The sequence below is a fragment of the Oncorhynchus gorbuscha genome, linkage group LG18 (assembly GCF_021184085.1).
Source record: "Oncorhynchus gorbuscha isolate QuinsamMale2020 ecotype Even-year linkage group LG18, OgorEven_v1.0, whole genome shotgun sequence".
NCBI classification, from domain to species: domain Eukaryota; kingdom Metazoa; phylum Chordata; class Actinopteri; order Salmoniformes; family Salmonidae; genus Oncorhynchus; species Oncorhynchus gorbuscha.
The window spans coordinates 15,975,860-15,997,978 of record NC_060190.1 but is presented as its reverse complement, the minus strand read 5'-3'; the positions used below and the strand labels follow the sequence as shown (position 1 = coordinate 15,997,978).

The 22,119-nt window shown below is 43.3% G+C and overlaps 2 protein-coding genes across 2 annotated transcripts; both read left to right on the top strand.

Moving 5' to 3' along the window:
* The first annotated feature begins 47 nt into the window (after positions 1-47).
* Positions 48-4,455, top strand: polg2 (polymerase (DNA directed), gamma 2, accessory subunit). The gene is made up of 8 exons (XM_046311646.1): positions 48-812; positions 956-1,061; positions 1,550-1,655; positions 2,488-2,673; positions 2,816-2,956; positions 3,309-3,389; positions 3,469-3,569; positions 3,841-4,455. Exons 1-8 carry the CDS (start codon positions 314-316, stop codon positions 4,004-4,006), a joined length of 1,386 nt encoding a protein of 461 aa, XP_046167602.1. The 5' UTR covers positions 48-313; the 3' UTR covers positions 4,007-4,455.
* A 1,757-nt stretch (positions 4,456-6,212) lies between these two features.
* LOC124003495 (signal recognition particle subunit SRP68-like) lies at positions 6,213-20,156 on the top strand. The gene is made up of 16 exons (XM_046311782.1): positions 6,213-6,613; positions 6,964-7,030; positions 7,148-7,276; positions 7,496-7,691; positions 7,988-8,070; positions 8,371-8,480; positions 8,695-8,777; positions 9,008-9,148; positions 14,385-14,483; positions 14,699-14,760; positions 14,995-15,148; positions 16,154-16,248; positions 16,503-16,632; positions 17,246-17,321; positions 17,520-17,572; positions 18,498-20,156. Exons 1-16 carry the CDS (start codon positions 6,526-6,528, stop codon positions 18,723-18,725), a joined length of 1,794 nt encoding a protein of 597 aa, XP_046167738.1. The 5' UTR covers positions 6,213-6,525; the 3' UTR covers positions 18,726-20,156.
* The last annotated feature ends 1,963 nt before the right edge of the window (positions 20,157-22,119 follow it).

The window sequence follows — 22,119 nt, the reverse complement described above, 5'->3', positions numbered from 1 at the left end:
GTAACAAGTTAAAGATGAGAACTGGTCTTGATGTCATGTCGACACGGAAGTGACGTAGACATAGCTTTACTTCCGGGTGCGCCAGGTTTACGCTTTACACATGGTTGCAAGTATTTTAGAAATAGAGTATTTATATTAAGTTGACAGGCTTTGCCGAAACTACTAGTGGTATAATTCGCAGGTGTCCTTTTCTAACGTGATTTCAGCCTGGGAATTACTTCTAAAATGTGAGACCGCACGCAATGCATTGCTAGGTTAATTGCAGCTTGTCGCGTGCCTAACTTTTCAATAACGGAATGAGTGACCACTAAATATGCTCACTTACTGTGTTAGACTCATCTGGAGATGTGAGAATATAACAAGAACCTCACACTGCTGCAGGGTAGCTTTTGCACGTCAGCACTGCAGTACTGCAACTCCTGTCAGGTCTGTCGATAATTACTCCGACCTTACCAAAACACTGATGCAGCTATGCACTGACAGGTATTACATAGCTTCTGGCCAACTTCATAGAGATTCTTTTCAGCGCGGAACCAACTGTGGATATGGACCACTTGGTATGGAACTTAAAAAGAACATTCTTGAACAGTGGTGGAACTCTGTGATAGGGTTCAGGGCCGAGGTGTTTGGGATAAGCACTCTACACGCTAGTAAGGACAGAACTACCGAGAGGGATGGACAATTGAGGGTTGTTGACACCGAGAACCTACGTCAAATACTTTCCCAGGGAGAGCTAAGCAAGGACCAACTTATTCAGAAGCTACAGACCCATATCCAGAATGGTGCATCTCTTCGAACTAGTCTTTTCCAAGGTAACTATCATTGGGTGTTGTATTGTACACCTCTGCTATTTTTACTTGTGTGCATGCTTCAGGACATAAATCAACTCGTATAGTTAAATTAAACGTTGGGTTTCCAGGCTAACATGGTCAATGCTCCCCCAACCCCCCTCCAGGTGCTTTGGAGCAATATGTGCCCTCTTTGGAACTAGTGAACCGAAAGTTGCCGTTCGGCCTGGCTGAGACAGGATTGTGCTTCCAGCCATCAGGTGGACCTAGTTGGTGAGGCTAACTCCTCCCTTAAATCACATGAACTATTCACCTGCACTGTGATCAGTTATCATTGTGCTTATTCAAAGTGCAAATAGATTTAATTTAGCATAGATTTAACCTAAGTCACATGTTCTTGTTTTGTTTGAGATGGCAGATTGCTATAACACCTGGGCATAGCAGACTGAAGGGTAGTTGTGTGCTTTAAAGGTAGACTCAGCGAGATGACGTACATTCAGAAAGTAAAAAGCATAGTGGTTCAATTCCTGCAACAACTAAGAGCGCTGAAGCACGAGGTTAAACTTCTCCACTGTTTTGGTCCCGTACCTATGACATTCCAACAGCATGACTCGAACCTGTGTGTATGCACACATACTGTGTGTGACTGTCTGAGCAAAGTCTTGTATATCGCTCAACTCAATATCTGCGGTGCTGCTCGTGGCAACGTCATTTTGCAGAGTCTACCTTTAACCCCTATCCCGTGTGTCAATTTCTGGCAGCCCAGATGAAGTTACCCAGTCCTCTTTGGTGTGGTTCTGCTCGCCCCGCACCTCCTCACAGTGGTTGGACTACTGGGCACGGCATCGGCTGCAGTGGTGGAGAAAGGTGGGTCACTTTCTGATCCAATTTCAATACGTTGTGGTCAAGATCAGTTTCTCTGTCTGCAAATGAATCTGAATCTTGATTTGAAGTCAAGAAGCTTCTGGTAGGCTAATTGACATAATTTGAGTCATTTGGAGGTGTACCTGTGGCTTTATTTCAAGGTCTACCTTCAAACTCAGTGCCTCTTTGTTTGACATAATGGGAAAATCAAAAGAAATCAGCCAAGACGTCAGAAAAAATGGTAGGTCTCCACAAGTCTGGTTCATCCTTGGGAGCAATTTCCAAACACCTGAAGGTACCACGTTCATCTGTACAAACAAAAGTATGCAAGTGTAAACACCATGGGACCACGCAGCTTTCGTACCGCTCAGGAAGGAGACGCGTTCTGTCTCCTAGAGATTAATGTACTTTGGTGTGAAAAGTGCAAATCAATCCCAGAACAACAGCAAAGGACCTTGTGAAGATGCTGGAGGAAACCGGTACAAAAGTATCTATATCCATAGTAAAATGAGTCCTATGTGCAACTGCACATGAGGGCAAATATTGTACTTTTTGTAGAAATGTCCTCTGGTCTGATGAAACACAAATATAATTCTTTGGCCATAATGACCATCGTTATGTTTGGAGGAAAAAGGGGGAGGCTTGCAAGCCGAAGAACACCATCCCAACCGTGAAGCACGGGGTGGCCACATCATTATGTGGGGGTGCTTTGCTGCAGGAGGGACTGGTGAACTTCACAAAATAGACAACTTGACTTAATGTGGATGGTAAAGTACTTTTCTCTAATCTCATCTCTGTCCATCCAATCCTATCCCTCCATTCATCTATGATCCAGTTTGCCCTGGGCCCGTCCGACTTCAGCTGCAGTGACATAACAGAAAAGGAGCTGGCAGGCCGGGCGTCTCGTGGTGTGAAAATTGTGTACAATTTCCCATGGGGCCAAGAGGCCCTGGAGACTCTGTTGAGCCGAGGGGATGCAGAGTTGCTGCAGACACACAAGAGCACTCGCAACAAACTACAGGTCAGTGTAATGATGCCTTCTTCTGCAGGGACAAAACTGCAGTTAATACCCTATCCCTATAAAACAACTTAGGAGTAGATCTTAATCATTTTTCACAATATGTCAGTTGCACATCCATATGTTTTCTGTCTGTCATGCACAGTGCCTAGATGGAAGGAAGTCAGTTGTCCCCTATGCCATCTCCGTAACTGGAAACCTAGAGCGAGGAGTGTTGGCGTACCTGTACAACTCACTCCAGCAAGTGAAGAAAGTCGACAGCAAACAGAGGCTACAGCAGAGAAAGGTGAGACGCCTAAGTCCTTTCCACATTAGCTTTCGTAAGGTTACGTCTCTTTTTTTATTTATTTAATTTTTTTACCTTTTATTTTACTAGGCAAGTCAGTTAAGAACAAATTCTTATTTTCAATGATGGCCTAGGAACAGTGGGTTAACTGCCTGTTCAAGGGCAGAACGACAGATTTTGTACCTTGTCAGCTCGGGGATTTGAACTTGCAACCTTTCGGTTACTAGTCCAATGCTCTAACCACTAGGCCGCCCTGATAACATGGGTTAGAACTTAAATATTCAACATCTTACTTCTGTTTTTTGAACTGATGGAATGTGCTACACACACTGACTTGTTGTTGCCCTTGTAGGTTTTGAAGCTCCATCCTATTTTGTCTCCAGTCAAAGTGGCCTTGGACATGGGAAGGGGAGCCACTGTGGAACTAAGACAGGTAGGAAACTATTGAGATATACACACAGTTATTCAATAGGACTCTGAGTGTAGTTCTAAAATTATATTCTACATCTTAGGTTTGTGAAGGCTTGCTGAAGGAGTTCTTGGAAGGGGGAGTCTCTGCATGGCCTGGATATCTTGAAACCATGCCAACCTCAGTGGAGCAGCTGAACACAAAGTAAAACTTCTTCATACCATGATAGTATATTTCTTATGTTGTGGTTTATCATTTCATGTAACGGATTTCATGTGTTGTCTACTGTTGGATACATTCTGAATACAATAGAATTTTGACATCAAAAGCCACACCTATTTAGTGACCATGCAATTTGGTGTATACAGAATTATGTAACATGTTGACGTTTGACTTCACTGAAGGTGATCTCGATATCTGTACTGTTTCCCTGTGGGGACCCAACTGTAAGTATGTTTGGTGCCTGTGTGCCCAGGTATGACGAGATGGGGGTGCTGTTCACTGTGGTGATCAGTGACAACACGCTTGAGAGTGGCCTACTGCAGGTGCGCAGCCGCGACACCACCATCAAGGAGACCATGCACATCTCCGAGGTCAAGAACTTTCTGGCCAGATACATATCTGCTGCACAGAACATATGAAGGAGTAATATTAATGTCCCGGGTGAACCGGGTTAGCATGGATTACATTTGTTTTGGAACCGGACTGCCTCCCGGGCGTGAGCCAGGTGCCCCATTTTAGCCGTTGGTGAATTCAGCTTTAAACCGAAGGGACGTAGATTAAGCAACGATACTAGATGTTATATGGATCTGAACTATGCTGCCTTGTTGACAACATGGCCGAGTGGTGCAGAGTACTGTTTTATTTAAGAGTGCTCCTCCCTCACCGCTTTGCCCATTCACATCACATGCCATAGCACGGTGCACTTAATCAAACTCCCTCATTGATTGAAAACGGACATTTGGCAAAATGTGGTGGTGGGCCCTCATGGGCAGCAGGAAAGCTGTCTATATGTGTTTATGTTTTGGATAACTGTAGCTCAAAGCCAATTTGACTATCTAGGATACTATATTAAAAGTTGTAAATCATTTTCACTGTGGTTGTCATTTTGTTGTCAAAGTGTCACTCAAATGCTGTCATATCAGTAGCAAATTCTCATATGGAACCTTCTCTACGGGTCAACAAAACATTATTAAGTGTGTGTGTGTGTATATATATATACACACGCACACACACACTGTTGAAGTTGAAAGTTTGACATATACTTAGGTTGTCATTAGTCACTAAAACTCGCTTTGCAACCACTCCACAAATTTCTTGTCAATAAACTATAGTTTTGGCAAGTCTGTTAGGACATCCACTTTGTGCATGACAAGTAATTTTTCCAACAATTGTTTACAGACAGATTATTTCACTTATAATTCCCTGTATCACAATTCCAGTGGGTCAGGAGTTTACATACACTAAATTGACTGCCTTGAAACAACATGCAAAATTCCAGGAAATTATGTCATGGCTTTAGAAGCTTCTGATAGGCTAATTGACATAATTTGAGTCATTTTGGAGGTGTACATGTGGATGTATTTCAAGGCCTACCTTCAAACTCAGTGCCTCTTTGCTTGACATAATGGGAAAATCAAAAGAAATAAGCCAAGACGTTAGAAAAAAATGGTAGACCACAAGTCTGGTTCATCCTTGGGAGCAATTTCCAAACGCCTGAAGGTACCACATTCATCTGTACAAACAAAAGTACGCAAGTATAAACACCATGGGACCACGCAGCTGTCATACCGCTCAGGAAGGAGACGCGTTCTGTCTCCTAGAGATTAATGTACTTTGGTGTGAAAAATGAAAATCAATCCCAGAACAACAGCAAAGGACCTTTTGAAGATGCTGGAGGAAACGGGTACAAAAGTATCTATATCCACAGTAAAATAAGTCCTATACCTATATCATACCTGAAAGGCCACTCAACAAGGACGAAACCACTGCTACAAACCACCATAAAAAAGCCAGACTACGGTTTGCAACTGCACATGAGGGCAAATATTGTACTTTTTGTAGAAATGTCTTCTGGTCTGATGAAACACAAATAGAACTGTTTGGCAATAATGAACATCGTTATGTTTGGAGGAAAAAGGGGGAGGCTTGCAAGCCGAAGAACACCATCCCAACCGTGAAGCACGGGTTGGCCACATTATGTGAGGGTGCTTTGCTGCAGGAGGAACTGGTGAACTTCACAAAATAGATGGCATCATAAGGGTGGAAAATGATGTGGACATATTGAAGCAACATCACCAGAAAATAGATGTGGTGGCAGCTGCAGAGAAGTATTTGACTTTAGAATATATATATATATATATGTATATGTACATATACAATAAAAAAAACATCCTTCACACATCCTTCACACTAATCCTAGACTCATTAAAACCCCAAGACGCCATTCCACTACCTTATCAACTCCTGCACCATGCCAACAGCCTGGGAGGATGGAACACCACCACTCAACACACTCTGTAACTCTTCTGAAGTAATACTACTATAATTTGGACGTGTGTTCCACACACTCTGTAACTCTTCTGAAGTAATATTATAGTATTACTTCAGAAGAGTTACAGAGTGTGTTGAGTGGTGGTGTTCCATCCTCCCAGGCTGTTGGCATGGTGCAGGAGTTGATAAAGTAGTGGAATGGCGTCTTGGGGTTTTAATGAGTCTAGGATTAGTGTGAAGGATGTTTTTTTATTTTTTTTACAAAGTATCATGTATTTATATTATAGTCCAGTTGGAGGCGATAATGCAGCATATCGGAAGCCACCCGCCGTTACACTCAGAAGAAGAAGATGGTGGCGTACCCTTTATCTTGGCAAATTAGAAAATGCTCACTGACAGGGATGTAAACGAATGTGTGCAAAACATTTGAGAGAAATTAGCTTTTTGTGCGTATGGAACATTTCTGGGATCTTTTGTTTCAGCTCATGAAACATGGGACTAACACTGTTACGTTTATATTTTTGTTGAATGTTATAAGCGTTATTGGACTGTTTTGAATCGTGTATTTCGCTATTGTTGCGTGTCATGTGTATTAAAACGTTGTCGCTTGAGTCTACTTCCGGTGCATTTTTTCGGGTCTGTTTGGACGTGTGCTACTAGTAGAAAAATGGCCTCCGACAGGCAAAATGAAGGGAAAATATTACCTATGGACGAGAATAAAGAAAATGCAACGGAAGATGGAATAGGACTAGAGAGTATCCTTTCTAAAGCTATACAGCTGACCCGGGACCAATATTTGATTTAGCGACACCAGTATGTTTTGGTGGAGGTGGGCTTCCATAACTAACGTTAGTTGGCTAACGTAATGTCGGAAGGCTAGCGCTAAGTGTCATTAGAAAAGCGGTTTACAGATGTCATTAGAATATTGCTACAATCATGTGTATTTAAGTAAATTAACATTGTCAACTTGCTACATCCATCACATAATTCAAATCCACTGCTAAAGTATAGCTACTGTGGCTTTTCTAATTCTTCACTGTGTATGTAGCTAACTTTTAGGTTCCTGTGTGAATGTAGTAGACTGGCCCTTAACGCATACTTGCAGTTCTCCAGATCATCAAGGATTCCCAGCAACAACATGGCTTGCGACACGGGGATTATCAAAGATACAGGTGAGATGGAGAACTGGACTATGGCAGTGAATGGGTGTTTGACAACCACAGATCATACCTTCTGGTTGGCTCATAGTTTCACACTAAAATGCACCCATGTCTTTCTCTCTGTCCTAGGGGATACTGCTCCCGGCGCTTGCGTCGTCTGCGCAAGACCCTGGGCTTCAAGTGCGGCAACAGGCACAAGTTCACTGGGAAGAAAGTGACTGTCGAGATGCTTTCTGACAACCGGTACTCTGACAACAGGTAATAGTACCCGATCCCATTCTTACAACCGTATTAAAGTACAACTGGATTTACAATCCAAATACTTAATGCATGATACCTGCCAGCAACCATCATTCTGTTCTAGAACTACAATCAAAATACTCATCATGCATGGAGTGCCCAGAGAGGCAACAAAATAGCGGCCCGCACAAGTTGGCCCAAGTCCCTTGAATACAACAAATCCCATTCCCCTTTTAGGTATCTACTGCTGGTACTGATGGAGGCTGAGAGGGCGTGGAGCTATGCCATGCAGCTGAAGCAGGAGGCCAACACAGAGCCCCGCAAGCGCTTCCACCTGCTGTCCCGCCTGCGGAAGGCCGCCAAACACGGAGAGAGGCTGGAGAAGCTGTGTGAGAGCCCTCGTGTGGATGCCAAGACCAAACTGGAAGCACAGGTAGAGTAATGCCCTGACCTGGAGAGTCCGTGACTTTCCCTATTGTTTCACCTTCATTTATTTCAACATGGGATTCAAATGCTGTTGAAGTGAAGTAACAATTTAACTGAAACTAATATTTGAAGACCGATATTTATCAGTTGAGGAACCAACATTATGGCAGCTGGGTGTGTCCATGGCAGCTGGGCATGTCCTGGAGGAAAGGGAACTTCACTTCACTTCTGTCTTTCTAACCCAGCCAGAAATAGCTGCTGATGACCTTTGAATTAATAATAAGGAATGCAACTTGTCTGCAGGCCTACACCTCCTACCTGAGTGGCATGGTGCGCTTTGAGCTGCAGGAGTGGAAGGCTGCCACGGAGGCCTTCAACAAGTGCAAGTGAGTCTGACCCCACTCTACTACCGAAATGCCTAAAGTGTGGCCCCTTTTGTTTGCTGTGCTTTTGATGGAGAGTATTACGATCGTCATTTCACATGGGGCAAATGAGGCTTTAAAAATGTAGGCTACATTGTTTGTTGACAGATGTTAACATCAGACAACTTGACAAGCGGCACCTAAGTGTAGGCGTATGCTTAACATATCCAAACGCATTCAGCATACAGCTGTATTCCCGGACCACCACCTTGCTACTTGTGAACTATAGAAAATTCCATGTAACTGTATTGTAACCTCCCTCAGGACAATCTATGAGAAGCTGGCCAGTGCCTTTACTGAGGAGCTGGCAGTGCTGTATCACCAGCGTGTGGAGGAGATCTCGCCCAACATCCGCTACTGTGCTTACAACATCGGTAGGCGACACACAGCCCGTCGCTCACATTGACAGTGGATTGCACTTTTCATAAGCATTCACACATGCACACCTCTCATATCGAGGAAATCGCACACATCTGTGCGTTCTACAGCTTCTCTTTCCCACACCCTTGCACCGAACATGCACCCACACACAACCCGTTCCCGTTCAGTTGACTGGTAGTGAACAATCCTACTCCCTTCTGACCCCAGGTGACCAGAACGCCATGAATGAGCTGATGCAGATGAGGCTCAGTGCAGGAGGAGGAGGTGGCATGATGGCTGAGAAACTAGAGGTCAGTGTGTGTGGTCCCTCTCACTGTAAAACACATAGTAACAACTACTTTACTACTGGAGAGTATGGCCATAAATCTATGTTTTACTCTTTAGTGTAGAGAAAATCCCTTTGTTCCATTGGCAATGTATTGGGTCTGTGTTCTATCTTTTTCAGTAGTAGACTAGTGTGGATGTTGGAACAGACCTGTCTTATTTTGCATACTGTTGAATGGTTGTGGTATTGTTCCAGGCCCTGATCACACAGACGAGAGCCAAGCAGGCAGCCACCATGAGCGAGGTGGAGTGGCGAGGCCGAACGGTGCCCGTCAAGATCGACAAGGCCCGCATCTTCCTGCTGGGCCTGGGAGACAACGAGGCCGCCATCGCCCAGGTCAGTGACCCTACCAGGGGTCTAGTCACGTTTTCACGGTACTGAGCCAAGCAGAACTTGACTGGGCTTGGCCTGGGTTTCACATCCTCCACAGTTGCTAGAACTGTGAAAGGAAAATGTCAGAGCCGGCACAGTACGGGACAGGTCAGAATGATGGTGTTAAAAGCAGGGCTTGACATTAACGCTTGTCCGGGACAACCAACAACAAAAAGTCGGACAAGCAGAATATAGATTTAAGTTGTCTGACTAGACAAATAATTCTCACATCAAAATATCGAACAATTACTCGGGTTAGAAGTAGGTCTTTCCCAATCTCTGCAGAGCACATCGGAGTATAATTATTGCATTGACAGGCATGAGCAGTCTTTCAATCACCTGCGGTTGCAAGCTCCGCTTTTGAGATCACCCTGTACATATTTGTTTGTTCCAGCAAACAGGGTTCGTACTGTCATCAGATGTGTACATTACCTGTGCCAGTGGGCCGTTGCCCGAGAGAGACATTGCAACAGCAGCAGGTAGCCTTTTAAAATAATGAGACAACAGACTAACCAGATGTCCAGTTTAAAACATATTGTATAGTCGTCTTGGTAATTAACTATTTAGCTATTAGCATGTGTTAGTGTCATATCCCAAACCTTCCACCAGCGCCCTGGTGAATAACTTGTTACATGGCCTTGCGAGCGTTCATCAACTGCGTAGTTGTTGAGCGGCTGCGTTAATACACCAATGCTGCATACACCGGTTGCAAAAGCCGTCTCTTTGGGAGCTGAGACATAAATCTGACACTGTTGGAAAGCTGCGGTTTCCGCTCTATTCAATATTGGCCAGGTAATTCTGAAATCTGTCAGAATGTGTCTGAACCCTGAATAAACCAACTATCTTCTTTGAAAGTGTTTCTTTGCTTCTTACAACATGCATATCAGTCACCTATTTTGGCCTATGGTGGTACAGGCTTTTTTTTTGGGGGGGGGGGGGCAAATAACTTGAGCTTTCAGACAAGTAAAGAATCTGTCCTACTTGTCCTAACTGTTGGTGAACTAGGGGGCCAGTGAACAGGGGTTTAGTGGTGCAGCCTAGCCAGTGCTCGGTTTCTCTAGCGGTATCGAGCTGTTATCAACCAGCCTGTAGGGAGAGGTTATCCTCAAGGCAGGTCAGGAGTCCAACGGTGGCAATCATCACATGTAGTTCACCTTGGGTCTCAGTAGGTGGCGTTCGCCCCACTACAGCTCTCTGACATGTGTCTATTGTCAGACTCTTCTTACCTTCCCTGTTGGGCTTCCTGTAGGCCTACCTCTCCATCCCTGCGGCCACACCCGTCACACCCACCTGCACTAGGCTCTGGCATGCTGCCACTCGTGCTGTCAAACTGCATTCTCTGCATAGCAAGCCACACACTCACATGGCTACACCCATCAGCCCTAGTCTCTATGGACAGACTAGCATCGGAGCTAAATGGTTATCAGTTTGGGAGTGGGATTATCGTTTGTGTTAGATGTAGCAGAGCATTACATGTCATTTTGCTTACACTTTTGAAGTAAGGCTGAATTTGGGTCTGGTCAGAAATTCCCCTCATACCTGTCCTCAACTGGCTGTATCCAAATGTGCTTTTTGAGTTGAGGGCTAACAGTTTATGCACTTCAGTCCTTAATTGATATGTCAGTCAATGATTCTGTTACGTTTATGGAAGGTACCATTTGATGTGGGGAACACAAGGGTTCAGAAACAGTTGGACCATAATACCTTTCCCCCTATGGCTGCCTCTACTTCTACACTCCCCTGTATCTACCTCAGTTGTCTAAAGTTATGGCCCATTTCTATACAGAGCGATTGGTTACGTCTGGCTATACCAATCACAACCCTCCTTTTACTTGTGTCGTTGCACATCCTGCAAATCACCATAGAACGTGATCACTTTGAATCCATTTTCACATTCACTTTGTTGGGTATGCTTACGAACTCTAAAAGAAGCAGAGTTCCCCCTATTATGTTCAACAATTATATAGAAAATCAAAACATTTCAATATTCATGTTTATATATATTTCAATATTCATAAAAGAATGACCATTAAAATACTACTCTTATTACAGAGCAAGCCGTAAAGCTTCATTTGATGTACATTTTTGCTTTGTACCTCACAAATGAAACTTTATGGAATCTTTAAAAGGAGGCCTAGGTAAGGTCAATGTCATATGGCAATTTTAATTATTTCACATTTTATATTTCACATTTGTCTGTCAACAATCATTCATCCATAGGACTTCTGTGGATTACATTTAGTAAAAATCCCCCAAATCATGTTTTTTTTTTTTTTTGTCATCTGGGTTTCGCGTGGGATCCCTCAACCATTCCAACGGAACTGCCATTTAAGGCCATGCACAATCCCTAGGGGACATACTGAAGAGGGATGCACCATCCCTCCTTCTTTCTCTCCCTCTATGAAAAGCACAGAAGATACCAGACTGGTTCTCCCAGTCCTGTTAGGGGCTAGGCGTTGCCAGGGTGGTGGCACGAGTGAATGTCTCACCACAATACACCCTCCCCACATGCTGCATGGGTAGGAGTGAATGTTACTTCATAGTCTTCCCAAAACCAATTTGTGTTAAAGGGCAACTCTCATAAATGTTCAGCCTCATTTTCATTATCTCCAGCACAATACCGTTGTTTACATATGTGAAAATGGTGCATTTCTACGTTTTGTCGAACAATATATAATGTCATTGGGTAGAACGTCTTAACATTATCAAACGTTTCATTTTCAAACACTGATTTTCAAACACAGATTAGAGCTAGGGGAGCAAGAAAATACCATCCCTCTGGCTAGAAACTCGTTGCAGGTTTTAAAAATGTATATATATTTTTTCATCCTAACTTGTGATGTCACAAGATAGGTTTCCATCCAATTGGTGACAGATTTTGATGCAGATATTCCAAAATCCACAAAACTGACTTCCAAAAATCAGTGTGTGATGACGTAGTGCACACAATGTACTAAAAGTTCATGTACTTAAAAAAAAAAACGTTTCAATGTGTTTCCAACGCGTTTTCAACTCCATAGTTTTGTCACAAACTGTTGCGTTAAATAGCAAATGTCCCTACTCTGGTCAGATACAGTGCGTAGGGCTGGGCTTTATCCAGATTCCCACAACAAACAGTCCTACTGTTTCTGTACCATACTGGGGTATACGGTCTTCACGCAAGTGCACACAAGGGGTGATATATAATGTTTTAAGTAGTTATACATTTTTTGCACACACACAACAATTTAGGCAACCGAGATCTTGATCATGGAAAGGATTTAAATGTCTCTGCTGTAACCAAGAAGCTTGATCTTGACTTCTAGCCACTAGATGTCAAGTTGGCAAACCAACTGCATAGCTGAAGCCCGTAGCTGGATATCATTTATTTGGCACGTATTCAATATGTAGTTATTATTATAAGCAGTGGCGTAGCATGCACCCTCGTACATAAAAAACATTTAAACAATGTGGATGCGTGCTAAGCCACTGTTTATAACGAAATCTACGATGTGTGAAATGATATCCAGCTAAGGGCTCCAGCTATACATTTGGTTTGCTTATTATTCTTTTTAAATGCTATTCGAATACCGCCAAAGCCTAACAGTGCGGGTAGGCTACTTAACATAATGCCGCTATTAAGAGCGAGGAATATCTTTTATTGTCAAACGGCAGTCAAGCATCGATCAGCATGTCACCAGAATAAGACCCTCGATATTTATTGGAAAGGAGCATCAAGATCACCGTGCACTTTCACCACCCTGTGAAGTTCATCATAAATGATTTAATTTGTAGCCTAGCCTACTAAACTGCATTGTTTCCCGGAGTTGTAGTGGGAGGACTACTCCAATATGATTATAATGTCTATTTGTGCTTTAAGGAGTTTCCACCACCATTTCTTGAATAATTCATCTTACCGACACACAAAGATTCCACCGTGTCGAATGAACTTTGTCTTTCGGCATTTATAAAATTGTACTGTAACCATCGGTTTCCATCACAGCTGTTGTGATTTTTACAAATTTTATATACATTATTTTACTCGCATTTCTGGATGGAAACGTGTTTAATGATAAACATTTTCTTTAGGACATTTTTATATTTTTAACCACAGATCATATAAATGTGCCGTTTTCAAGTATGTAGACACTGGTATGTATGGTGCTGGAGATTATGAATTTGAGGTTTTAAAAAAAGGACAATTCTGCCACTTTTTAAAGTGGAACGCTCCCAAATCATTCCCCACCATGTTTTAGCGCTTTAATGATTGCTTAAGGTGAATGCACCAATTTGTAAGTCGCTCTGGATAAGAGCGTCTGCTAAATGACTTAAATGTAAATGTAAAAGTGTTTTTGTCAACTAAAGAGAAGACCCTGGCGAATCCTCAGATTTACTTTGTCTCACAAGCATGTACACCAATTCGTCAGAGGATAAGATGCGGCAAAATAATGTAAGATTGGATGGATTTGTCAGCAGGGGAATATATAACAAACATATTTTATTAGCAATTTTTTATTTAATATGGCCACTGCTAGGACGTTCTAACTAGGACATATGAGTCATTGACGATACTGTAATATTTCTGACTCCCTCATCTTCTGAAATGACTGACATTTTTCATAAACAATATAAATCACAACACTTGGCTGCCTCCCAAACCTACAAGTTAGCCTACTGTAACGTACACAATAAGCCTGTGTTACATCTTGGTGTCATGAACAACCAGGCTTCTCTTTGACATCAGTCCCGAGCTACAGTAACTCTAGGAATTTACCTTTTACAGGAATGTCTACAGCAACCTGCTCTGCTGCTTACGTTTGTCTCTCCCAGTCACAGCCTTACCCAAGACCTACTTGAGCTTTTACGCTAATATTTAAATTTGCATGATTTAATCTGATTCGTACTGTAAGCAAGGCACCATTTCAGGCAACCAGTTCAAGTATGAAAACATTTGTGAGTAAAATGCAGCCGTAGCTATTTTAATGGTATTTCAGCTGTTTTGTTTCATACTGTTTCATATTATCGCACAAAGAAATACGAATCCCATAACCCAGCATCAGTACCCACAGGCATAGGGAAGGTCTCTCTTGCTTATGCCTCGTGTCCTCTATCCTCATGTCCTTCTCAATACCCATTGGAGGAGGTCAGGGGAGGTATCTATGGAATAATGAATTCATATTCTGTGTCATATTCATACTGGATCACCATTTGTCGCCCACAGGCAGCCAATGAGGAGACCAAGGAACGTCTGTACGAGACCCTACTAGCCGAGTGCAGAGACACCATCCAGGCTGTGAGAGAGGAGCTGAAGACTGAAGCGGTAAGTATGACTGACTGACTGACACTGAAAAAGTTACAGACATGACAGTTAGGGTTACGAACTGACCGGGGTTCACGTTGATACTTGGCTTTACGGACCTGACGTAGTGAAGTTCATAGGATAAACAGTAACGTGAGTAGTAGTGACAAAGTCTGGTACAGTCCTTGACCCGATCTGTTTATGGGTAAATGCTCCCTGACTGTTCAACTCTGCAGAAGCAGCGAGAGAGATCTGATGAAGCCAGTGGCAAGGTGTCCAACCTGCAGTTCCTGCACAGGTAAGAGAGGTCATTCTGTCTGTCTGACATTTGTCAGAGGATGCAAGACGCATGGTGACCCCTATCTCCTTCCCGCATCCTCAACCGTATTGGAGAAGAAGGTCCTAGGTCCCTCTCCTCAGACTGTCTTCTCCGATGCATTTTGATTAGATGAGAAATGCAAGCAAATATTAATTAAGAGCCTATCTGTACATGGAATCAGTCTTTGACCTGTGTTTGTGCCCCTCCCCATAGCTACCTGACCTACATCAAGCTGTGGACGGTGGTGAAGAGGAACGAGAGCATGGCCCACATGCTGCAGGCCAAGCTGAAGGAGCCGCAGACGGACGAGAACAAACGGGGCCCTCGCCCCCAGGACCTCATCCGCCTATACGACATAATCCTCCAGGTACAAACACACACCTGGGTCATGTACAGTAGCCATGAAATGGAAGACACCCGAGTAAAACAGGGCGATGCTACCTGAGATTGTCCAATAAACCGTTTTTATTTTTCTGTTAAAACGTTTTGCTGTTGTGCGCACTAATGAATACACCTCTGATAACACAACACCATGTCACATTACATTGTCATCTCTGGCACATTCCCAATGTCTGTGTCCTTGTTATCTCATAATGTTACAGTAATTGATAGTGAAACTGAATGGTTTGATATTTTCCTGCTTCATAACCACAAAACACCCAAACCACTCTTATTTACTCAGCATACCCAGGATCAAGTCCAAGAACTATACTGAACAAAAATATAAACGCAACATGTAAAGTGTTGGTTTCATGAGCTGAAATAAAAGATCCCAGAAATGTTAAACAGGCACAAAAAGCTTATTTCTCTCAAATTTTGAGAACAAGTTTGTTTACATCCCTATTAGTGAGCATTTCTCCTTTGCCAAGATAATCCATTCACCCAACAGGTGTGCAGATCAAGAAGCTGATTAAACAGCATGATCATTATACAGGTATACCTTGTTCTGGGGACAATAAAAGCCACTTTAAAATGAGCAGTTTTGTCACGTGACACAATGCCACACATGTCTCAGGTTTTGAGGGAGTGCACAATTGCCATACTGACTGCAGGAATGTCCGCCAGAACTGTTGCCAGAGATTTTAATGTTCATTTCTCTACCATAAGCCGCATCCAACGTCACTTTAGAAAATGTGTCAGTATGGCCAACCGGCCTCACAACCACAGACCACGTGTAACAACGCCAGCCCAGGACTTCCACATCCGACGTCTTCACCTGCGGGATCGTCTGAGGGGGTGCCCGCCATTCAACCCTAATGTTAAGCCCGTAGAAATAGGATGTTTCTTTCTGACTCATTCTATTTCTATGGTTAAGCCTCTACCAGTGAGTCAGCTTATCCTTGTTGATGTTGCCTCATGACTGTTTCTACAGAGTCTGGCTGAGCTGTCCACCCTGCAGGGGCTGGAGGAAGATCACACCTTCCAGAAGGAGGTGGCCCTCAAGATGCTGGTCTACAAGGCCTACAGGTCAGAGCTCACACCACGGAGGACACACACACACACACACACACACACACACACACACACACACACACACACACCCACAGGTGTTTCTTCATAGCCTTGATGTATACGCCAGTAAAGAAATGGCGCAAACATAAATACATACATACATGCACGCACAGTTGCTGGCATGACCCCTGCTGTTCAAGTGTTTCTGAGCCGCCTCTGCCAGAACAGAAACATACACAGTCACTAACATCCCCCTCTCTCTCCCCCAGGTGTTTCTTCATAGCCCAGTCGTACGTGCTGGTGAAGAAGTGGAGCGAGGCTCTGGTCCTGTATGAGCGGGTCCTGAAGTACGCCAAGGAGGTCCAGTCCAAGGCTAAGAGCCTCAACAACAGCCTCAAGGTAACAGATACTGACCCCTGACCTATAACCGGTGACCCCCTGACTGTGGCCAGTATGTAAACTTACATTTTTAACATACAGGTAACTGCCAAAATAAAGGAAACGCCAACATAAAGTGTCTTAATATTAGAGTCACAACAGCTCCAATGCACCTATGCATGGCATCGATTCTGCAATTGTCTGGATCACTATTGGAAGGATGTGACACCGTTCTTCCATGAAATTCCATCATTTGGTGTTTTATTGATGGTGGTGGGAAAACGCAGTCTCAGGTGCCGCTCCAGAAACTCCCATACGTGTTCAACTGGGTTGACATCTGGTGACGGCCATGACGCATGGTTTACATCGTTTTCATAGAACCATTCAGTAACCACTCGTGCCACTTGGATGGGGCCATTGTCATCCTATGGGGGGCATAGTCATGATAGCCAAAATAATGGCCTTCCCAGTATTTTTATACATGACCCTAAGAATAATTAACTCGGTACACCTGCTTTCAATATACTTATTATCCCTCATTTATTCAAGTGTTTCCATTATTTTGGCAGGTACCTCTACTGTGTGACTGTCTAAAAGTGTCTTTGCCTAATGTATCTGTCTGCCTTGCCTAAAGGATCTGCCTGATGTGCAGGAGCTGATCACAGAGGTCAACGCTGAGAAATACTCGCTTCAGGCGGCGGCCATCTTAGGTGGGTACCTGACTTGCAATGGCAGCCATTTTGTTTCTATAGGGTAATAACCTTACCTGGGTTAACCAACTTTGTATTTGACTTTTCTGCTTGACTTGTCATTGTTGTGACCTGACTGGTGTGCATTTTATAAGATCTGAGGTCTCTGAGGTTTTATTTTGCCTGTGTTGTGAAGCTGAGGGTGTGTTTGTATTTTAGACACAGAGGATGCTCCTGAAGCACCCTCTCAGCAGAAGGTGAAAGACAACACGGTAAGAATGAACAAAGTTAGCCTCCAACATTAAAAACAAAGTCTCACAGCTAACTACCCCCAATGTGCTTAGCCCTAACTCTAACCTCTCGTGGAAACATTCTGCCTGTAATTACAGTGTTTAGTTTTTCATCTCTGGTTATTTGAACAGATCACCATTTCGCAGGTGTTGGCGTCTTTCGAGTTTCGGGAGGGGACATTCGGTCGTAACTTGCAAAGAGAGTGTGGAGCTCCTCGTTCCGCTCCTTGTTCTAGCTTTTATTGATCTCTTAACGTTGAGCCAGATCTTTAATCGAGCAGCTCACCAATTAGTTCTGTGTTAACTGACTCCTCGGTACCTCCCAAGTTCCAGCCTTGCCATTTTCTAGACTACTTTCAGATAATGGTGGAGTAAATGAAAAGTGTGGTATGTTAGTTGTGCAGTAGTGAGAGGAAGTGGTGTTGGGAATAGGAGTGTGCCTACCACGGATCATTGCCTTACGTGGGCCAGCCTGCAGGGAAAGAATACTCCCTGACCTGCCTCAGTCAATACAGGACAGGGCTGGAATGCAGCCGAGCAGACTGACACGGAAGAACGACAATGTTTGGGTGATGGGTGACCGATATCAGGAGGCCTCTGCCAGACGTACTATATGTCATTGTGTAATCCCACACAGGGTCGGGTTTCACTCTTAAATCTGTCATTGAAATGTCATGCTGCTGCTATCATGAGCAGTGTATGTCGACATGGCAGGTATTACGGTTGTTCACTACTAAACCTGGTGTTGGTTCATGAAAAATGACCTCTGCTTTGCATTGGAACCACCGCGTATGTTTTCTGCTAGCTGACAGATGAGCCAAACCTTACAAACCTTATGGTTCTCGTCATTTACATTTACCAGTCCCTGCTCTCTCTAATTTGTTTACCCCCCCTTCCATCCATCCAGCCTCTGTGTGAACGTCTGGATACCTTCCACCTGGACCCCACCCTGGTGGGGAAGCAGCCCAACCTGGTCCAGTTCCCCCCTGACTTCCAGCCCATCCCCTGTAAACCCCTCTTCTTTGACCTGGCTCTCAACCATGTGGCCTTCCCACCCCTCGAAGACAAGGTGGAGCAGAAGGGCAAGGGCGGCCTGACCGGCTACATCAAGGGCATCTTCGGCTTCGGCAGCTAAATCGAGTCCCAGGCTTCGGTGATATTGATAAACGGGCTGAGTGGGTTTCTAGAAAACTTTCTCCACCTGAACTGTGGAAATAATGTCTGGAAATGGTACCCTGTTCCCTTGTGTAGTTGACAACTTGGTCAAAAGTAAGGACTGCATGGGGTATAGAGCGCCATTTTGAAAGCTACCCGTTTGAGACTTCCATGTTCTAGAGGTTTCCAGGCCTTGTTTGTTCCCTTCAACAACCCCCAACACACTTTACAGAGGGAAACAAACCCAATTGACTTTTTTTTTTTTACTCTTAAAAGCGCCTTGATGTACTCAGTCTCGATGTCAGTATACAGGAGGGAGAGGAAGTGTTGTATCAATCACTGTCAAAAAGGACAAACTGTATAAATGCAGGCACACAGGGTAAATCTGCGACCAAGCCGTGATGTCTCATAACACGTTCATTTCTGATCGTGGTCATACTGTCTAAATTCTGTCACGTCTGTATTGCCTCAACTGTCTTATGACTGTAATATCTAGATTGTGAGACAAGTTCCCAATATAGAGAATAATATATCCGCCTGTCTTGTCCTGCTCGCCGTTGTGGCACCAATACATCTCTGCATGGTTGACAGTTAACGACTAGACTTCAGGATTGAAATGGTCCTGTTAATTTCCTTATACAACAATGGGGTTCAGTGGCCAATAACTTTATATTCGGTCCAGGAAAGGACTCTATAACGTGTTTATATTCTCTAATGACATGACTTTTAAAAACATTTTATGTAAGTTCTGTGCGTGACAAAAGACAATGACCTTTGAGGTCAAAGGGGACTGCTTAGGATTCAGTTTGGCCTCACCCCCTGAAAGTCTAGGAGGCAGCGTTCATGAACTTCTGTCCAAAGCAACCCTAGTATGTCTAGAAATATTGTTTTAGTACACACTACTTCATTGTATCAGTTGGCTCCTATTCCAACAGGTTTTAAATGGGAGGGAGCGGCACCCTTTTTGAGTGGCTAACACCTCTTCCGCTTTTCCAGTACCAAAGCCAGTTCTGTAATCAAGAGCCTTTCGCTATTCAATGGACCTCCTATTTGCATTTGTCTATGATGACAAACCGTGTTCTACAGGTTGTCAAATTACCTTCTGTCCTCTCTTCAATCTAACTCTTTGTTTTCTCTTTTAATTTGGGGTTAGATAAGTCTTGTACTTTTTTATTTCAATTCATTTTTTTTTCTTCCCAACGTTGTCATGTATTAATAAACAGGATTTGGGTGACGATGCATGTTGGAATGGTTTCACGCATCATCACCCAAGATGCCTGAAAAATGAATTCTGTAAACATGATTTGAAACTGAAGTGGAGTATTGAAAGAGAAAATTGTGAAATGGATGATGAAATGGATCGTTTTCTGGCTTTTAAATTTAAAATACGAGACATTTGCGGCAAACATGACCAGAGTTTGTCCTTTTTTCACTCATGCCTAACTTCTCTTGAACGTTTCAAGATGTTATAACTTGTCTTTTTGTCATTTTCACTCACTTTTTAGTTTGACTGATACCTACTTTATACTGTAGCTTAGCTTCAATTGACAACCACAATCACACAGACTTTATAAGGCTGCTGTTTTTATCATTAATACTGCACGAGGGGGTGTGTTTTATGGCCGATATACCACGGCTTAAGGCTGTTAGGCACATCGCGGAGTGCCTGGATACAATTGGATACAAGCCGTGGTATATCGGCCATAAACCACAAACCCCCGAGGTGCCTTATTGCTATAAATTGGTTACCAACTTAATTAGAGCAGTAAATGTTTTGTCATACTCGTTGTATACGGTCTGATATACCATGGCTGTCAGCCAATCAGCATTTGGGGCTTGAACCACCCAGTTTTATAGAAGTGCTTTTGTCACTCCTACAGAAGCCTATTAGTGTAGTTTCATGATCATAGGCTCTTGTGTCAGGTGTGGGTGTGTGAGCAGCATGAGATGCCTGTGTTGGGTGTGTGTGTTTTTCTCCCAGGCAGGCGTACAGGTGCTACATGTGAATAACTTTCAAAGCTAATCAGCCTCCTCCCACCACCTAACGATTTTTCCTTGATCCCTTATCGGTAACCAACAGCTGGACTCTCGCCTTCTACCATGCACACTTCAGACACAATGAAATGCATTCTAACCTCGTGGTATGGGTAATTTTGTGTGTTTGATACTAGCCCACGATCACGAGTCATCATCAGTATTATGATGTACTGTTTGGTGAATCACTTTCCTTCTACTGTATACATACGTCTATATAAAATGGCTAATCACAATCCTACTGTGCGTTAAATTAGTTCATGGCACACCCCCGTATTAGGCTACATGTATTACACCATCGCTAAATTACACCCCTGTATACACAATCACACACACACCTCTGTTTATTGTTTTCCTATGCACTCTTACTGCAAAAGTGTTGCCATAGGAACCTTGAGGTTGGCAGTTCCTCCAAGTTTCACCCATCTCTTGTGTTCCTTGTACTCCACCCAAACACCTACACGGTATGACAGCGTGACAACGGAGTTTTCCTAATGGTTATGACAAAGTCATGTGAGATGTGGTATGGCATCCATAAAAGGAAATTGACAACCCTGTCCATTGATAAAAGCAGCAATATTTTCCCCTCATGGCTATTCTTGAGGAAGGCTAATGTTGAGGGCATTACCAAAACACCTCAGGTAACACCTGAATTAGCAAAAGAAGTGACGGTTATAATCAATTAATAGGCTAATAATAACCTGGTTAAACCGAACTGAACATGATGTGACATCAGGTAAAACAATGGTCAGAACAATGTTCAGTCTAGTTCAACCAGGCTATAGGCAAATCATTCCTTAATGGTCCCAGTTGCTGTTTATGACATGAGTAAAGTAATGTTATTTGGTTGTACATAATTCGATACTTTACAAAAATATAAACGCAACATGTAAAGTGTTGGTCCCATGTTTAATGAGTTGAAATAAAATATCCCAGAAATGTTCCATGCTGACAACCAGCTTATTTTTCTCAAATGTTGTGCACAAATTTGTTAACATCCCTGTTAGTGAGTATTTCTCCTTTGCCAAGATAATTCATCCACCTGATAGGTGTGGCATATCAAGAAGCTGATTAAACAGCTTGATCATTACACAGGTGCACCTTGTGCTGGGGACAAAAGGCCACTCTAAAATGTGCAGTATTGTCACACAACACAATGCCACAGATGTTTTTGAGGGAGTGTGTAATTTGCATGCTGATTGCAGGTATGTCCACCAGAGCTGTTGCCAGAGAATTGAATGTACATTTTTCTACCATAAGCCGCCTCCAATGTTGTTTTTGAGAATTTGGCAGTAAGTACAACCGGCCTCACAACCGCAGACCACGAGTAACCACGCCAG

What these genes read in the sequence shown, in the direction of transcription:
- LOC124003495 (XM_046311782.1), top strand. Translation starts at nt 6,526, where the DNA reads ATGGCCTCCGACAGGCAAAATGAAGGGAAAATATTACCTATGGACGAG. An exon ending in TATACGACATAATCCTCCAG is followed by an intron (nt 15,149 to 16,153) that starts GTACAAACACAC and finishes CTGTTTCTACAG; the next exon opens with AGTCTGGCTGAGCTGTCCAC. An exon ending in TCAGGCGGCGGCCATCTTAG is followed by an intron (nt 17,322 to 17,519) that starts GTGGGTACCTGA and finishes TTTGTATTTTAG; the next exon opens with ACACAGAGGATGCTCCTGAA.
- polg2 (XM_046311646.1), top strand. Translation starts at nt 314, where the DNA reads ATGCTCACTTACTGTGTTAGACTCATCTGGAGATGTGAGAATATAACA. An exon ending in GCACTCGCAACAAACTACAG is followed by an intron (nt 2,674 to 2,815) that starts GTCAGTGTAATG and finishes TGTCATGCACAG; the next exon opens with TGCCTAGATGGAAGGAAGTC. An exon ending in GTGGAGCAGCTGAACACAAA is followed by an intron (nt 3,570 to 3,840) that starts GTAAAACTTCTT and finishes CTGTGTGCCCAG; the next exon opens with GTATGACGAGATGGGGGTGC.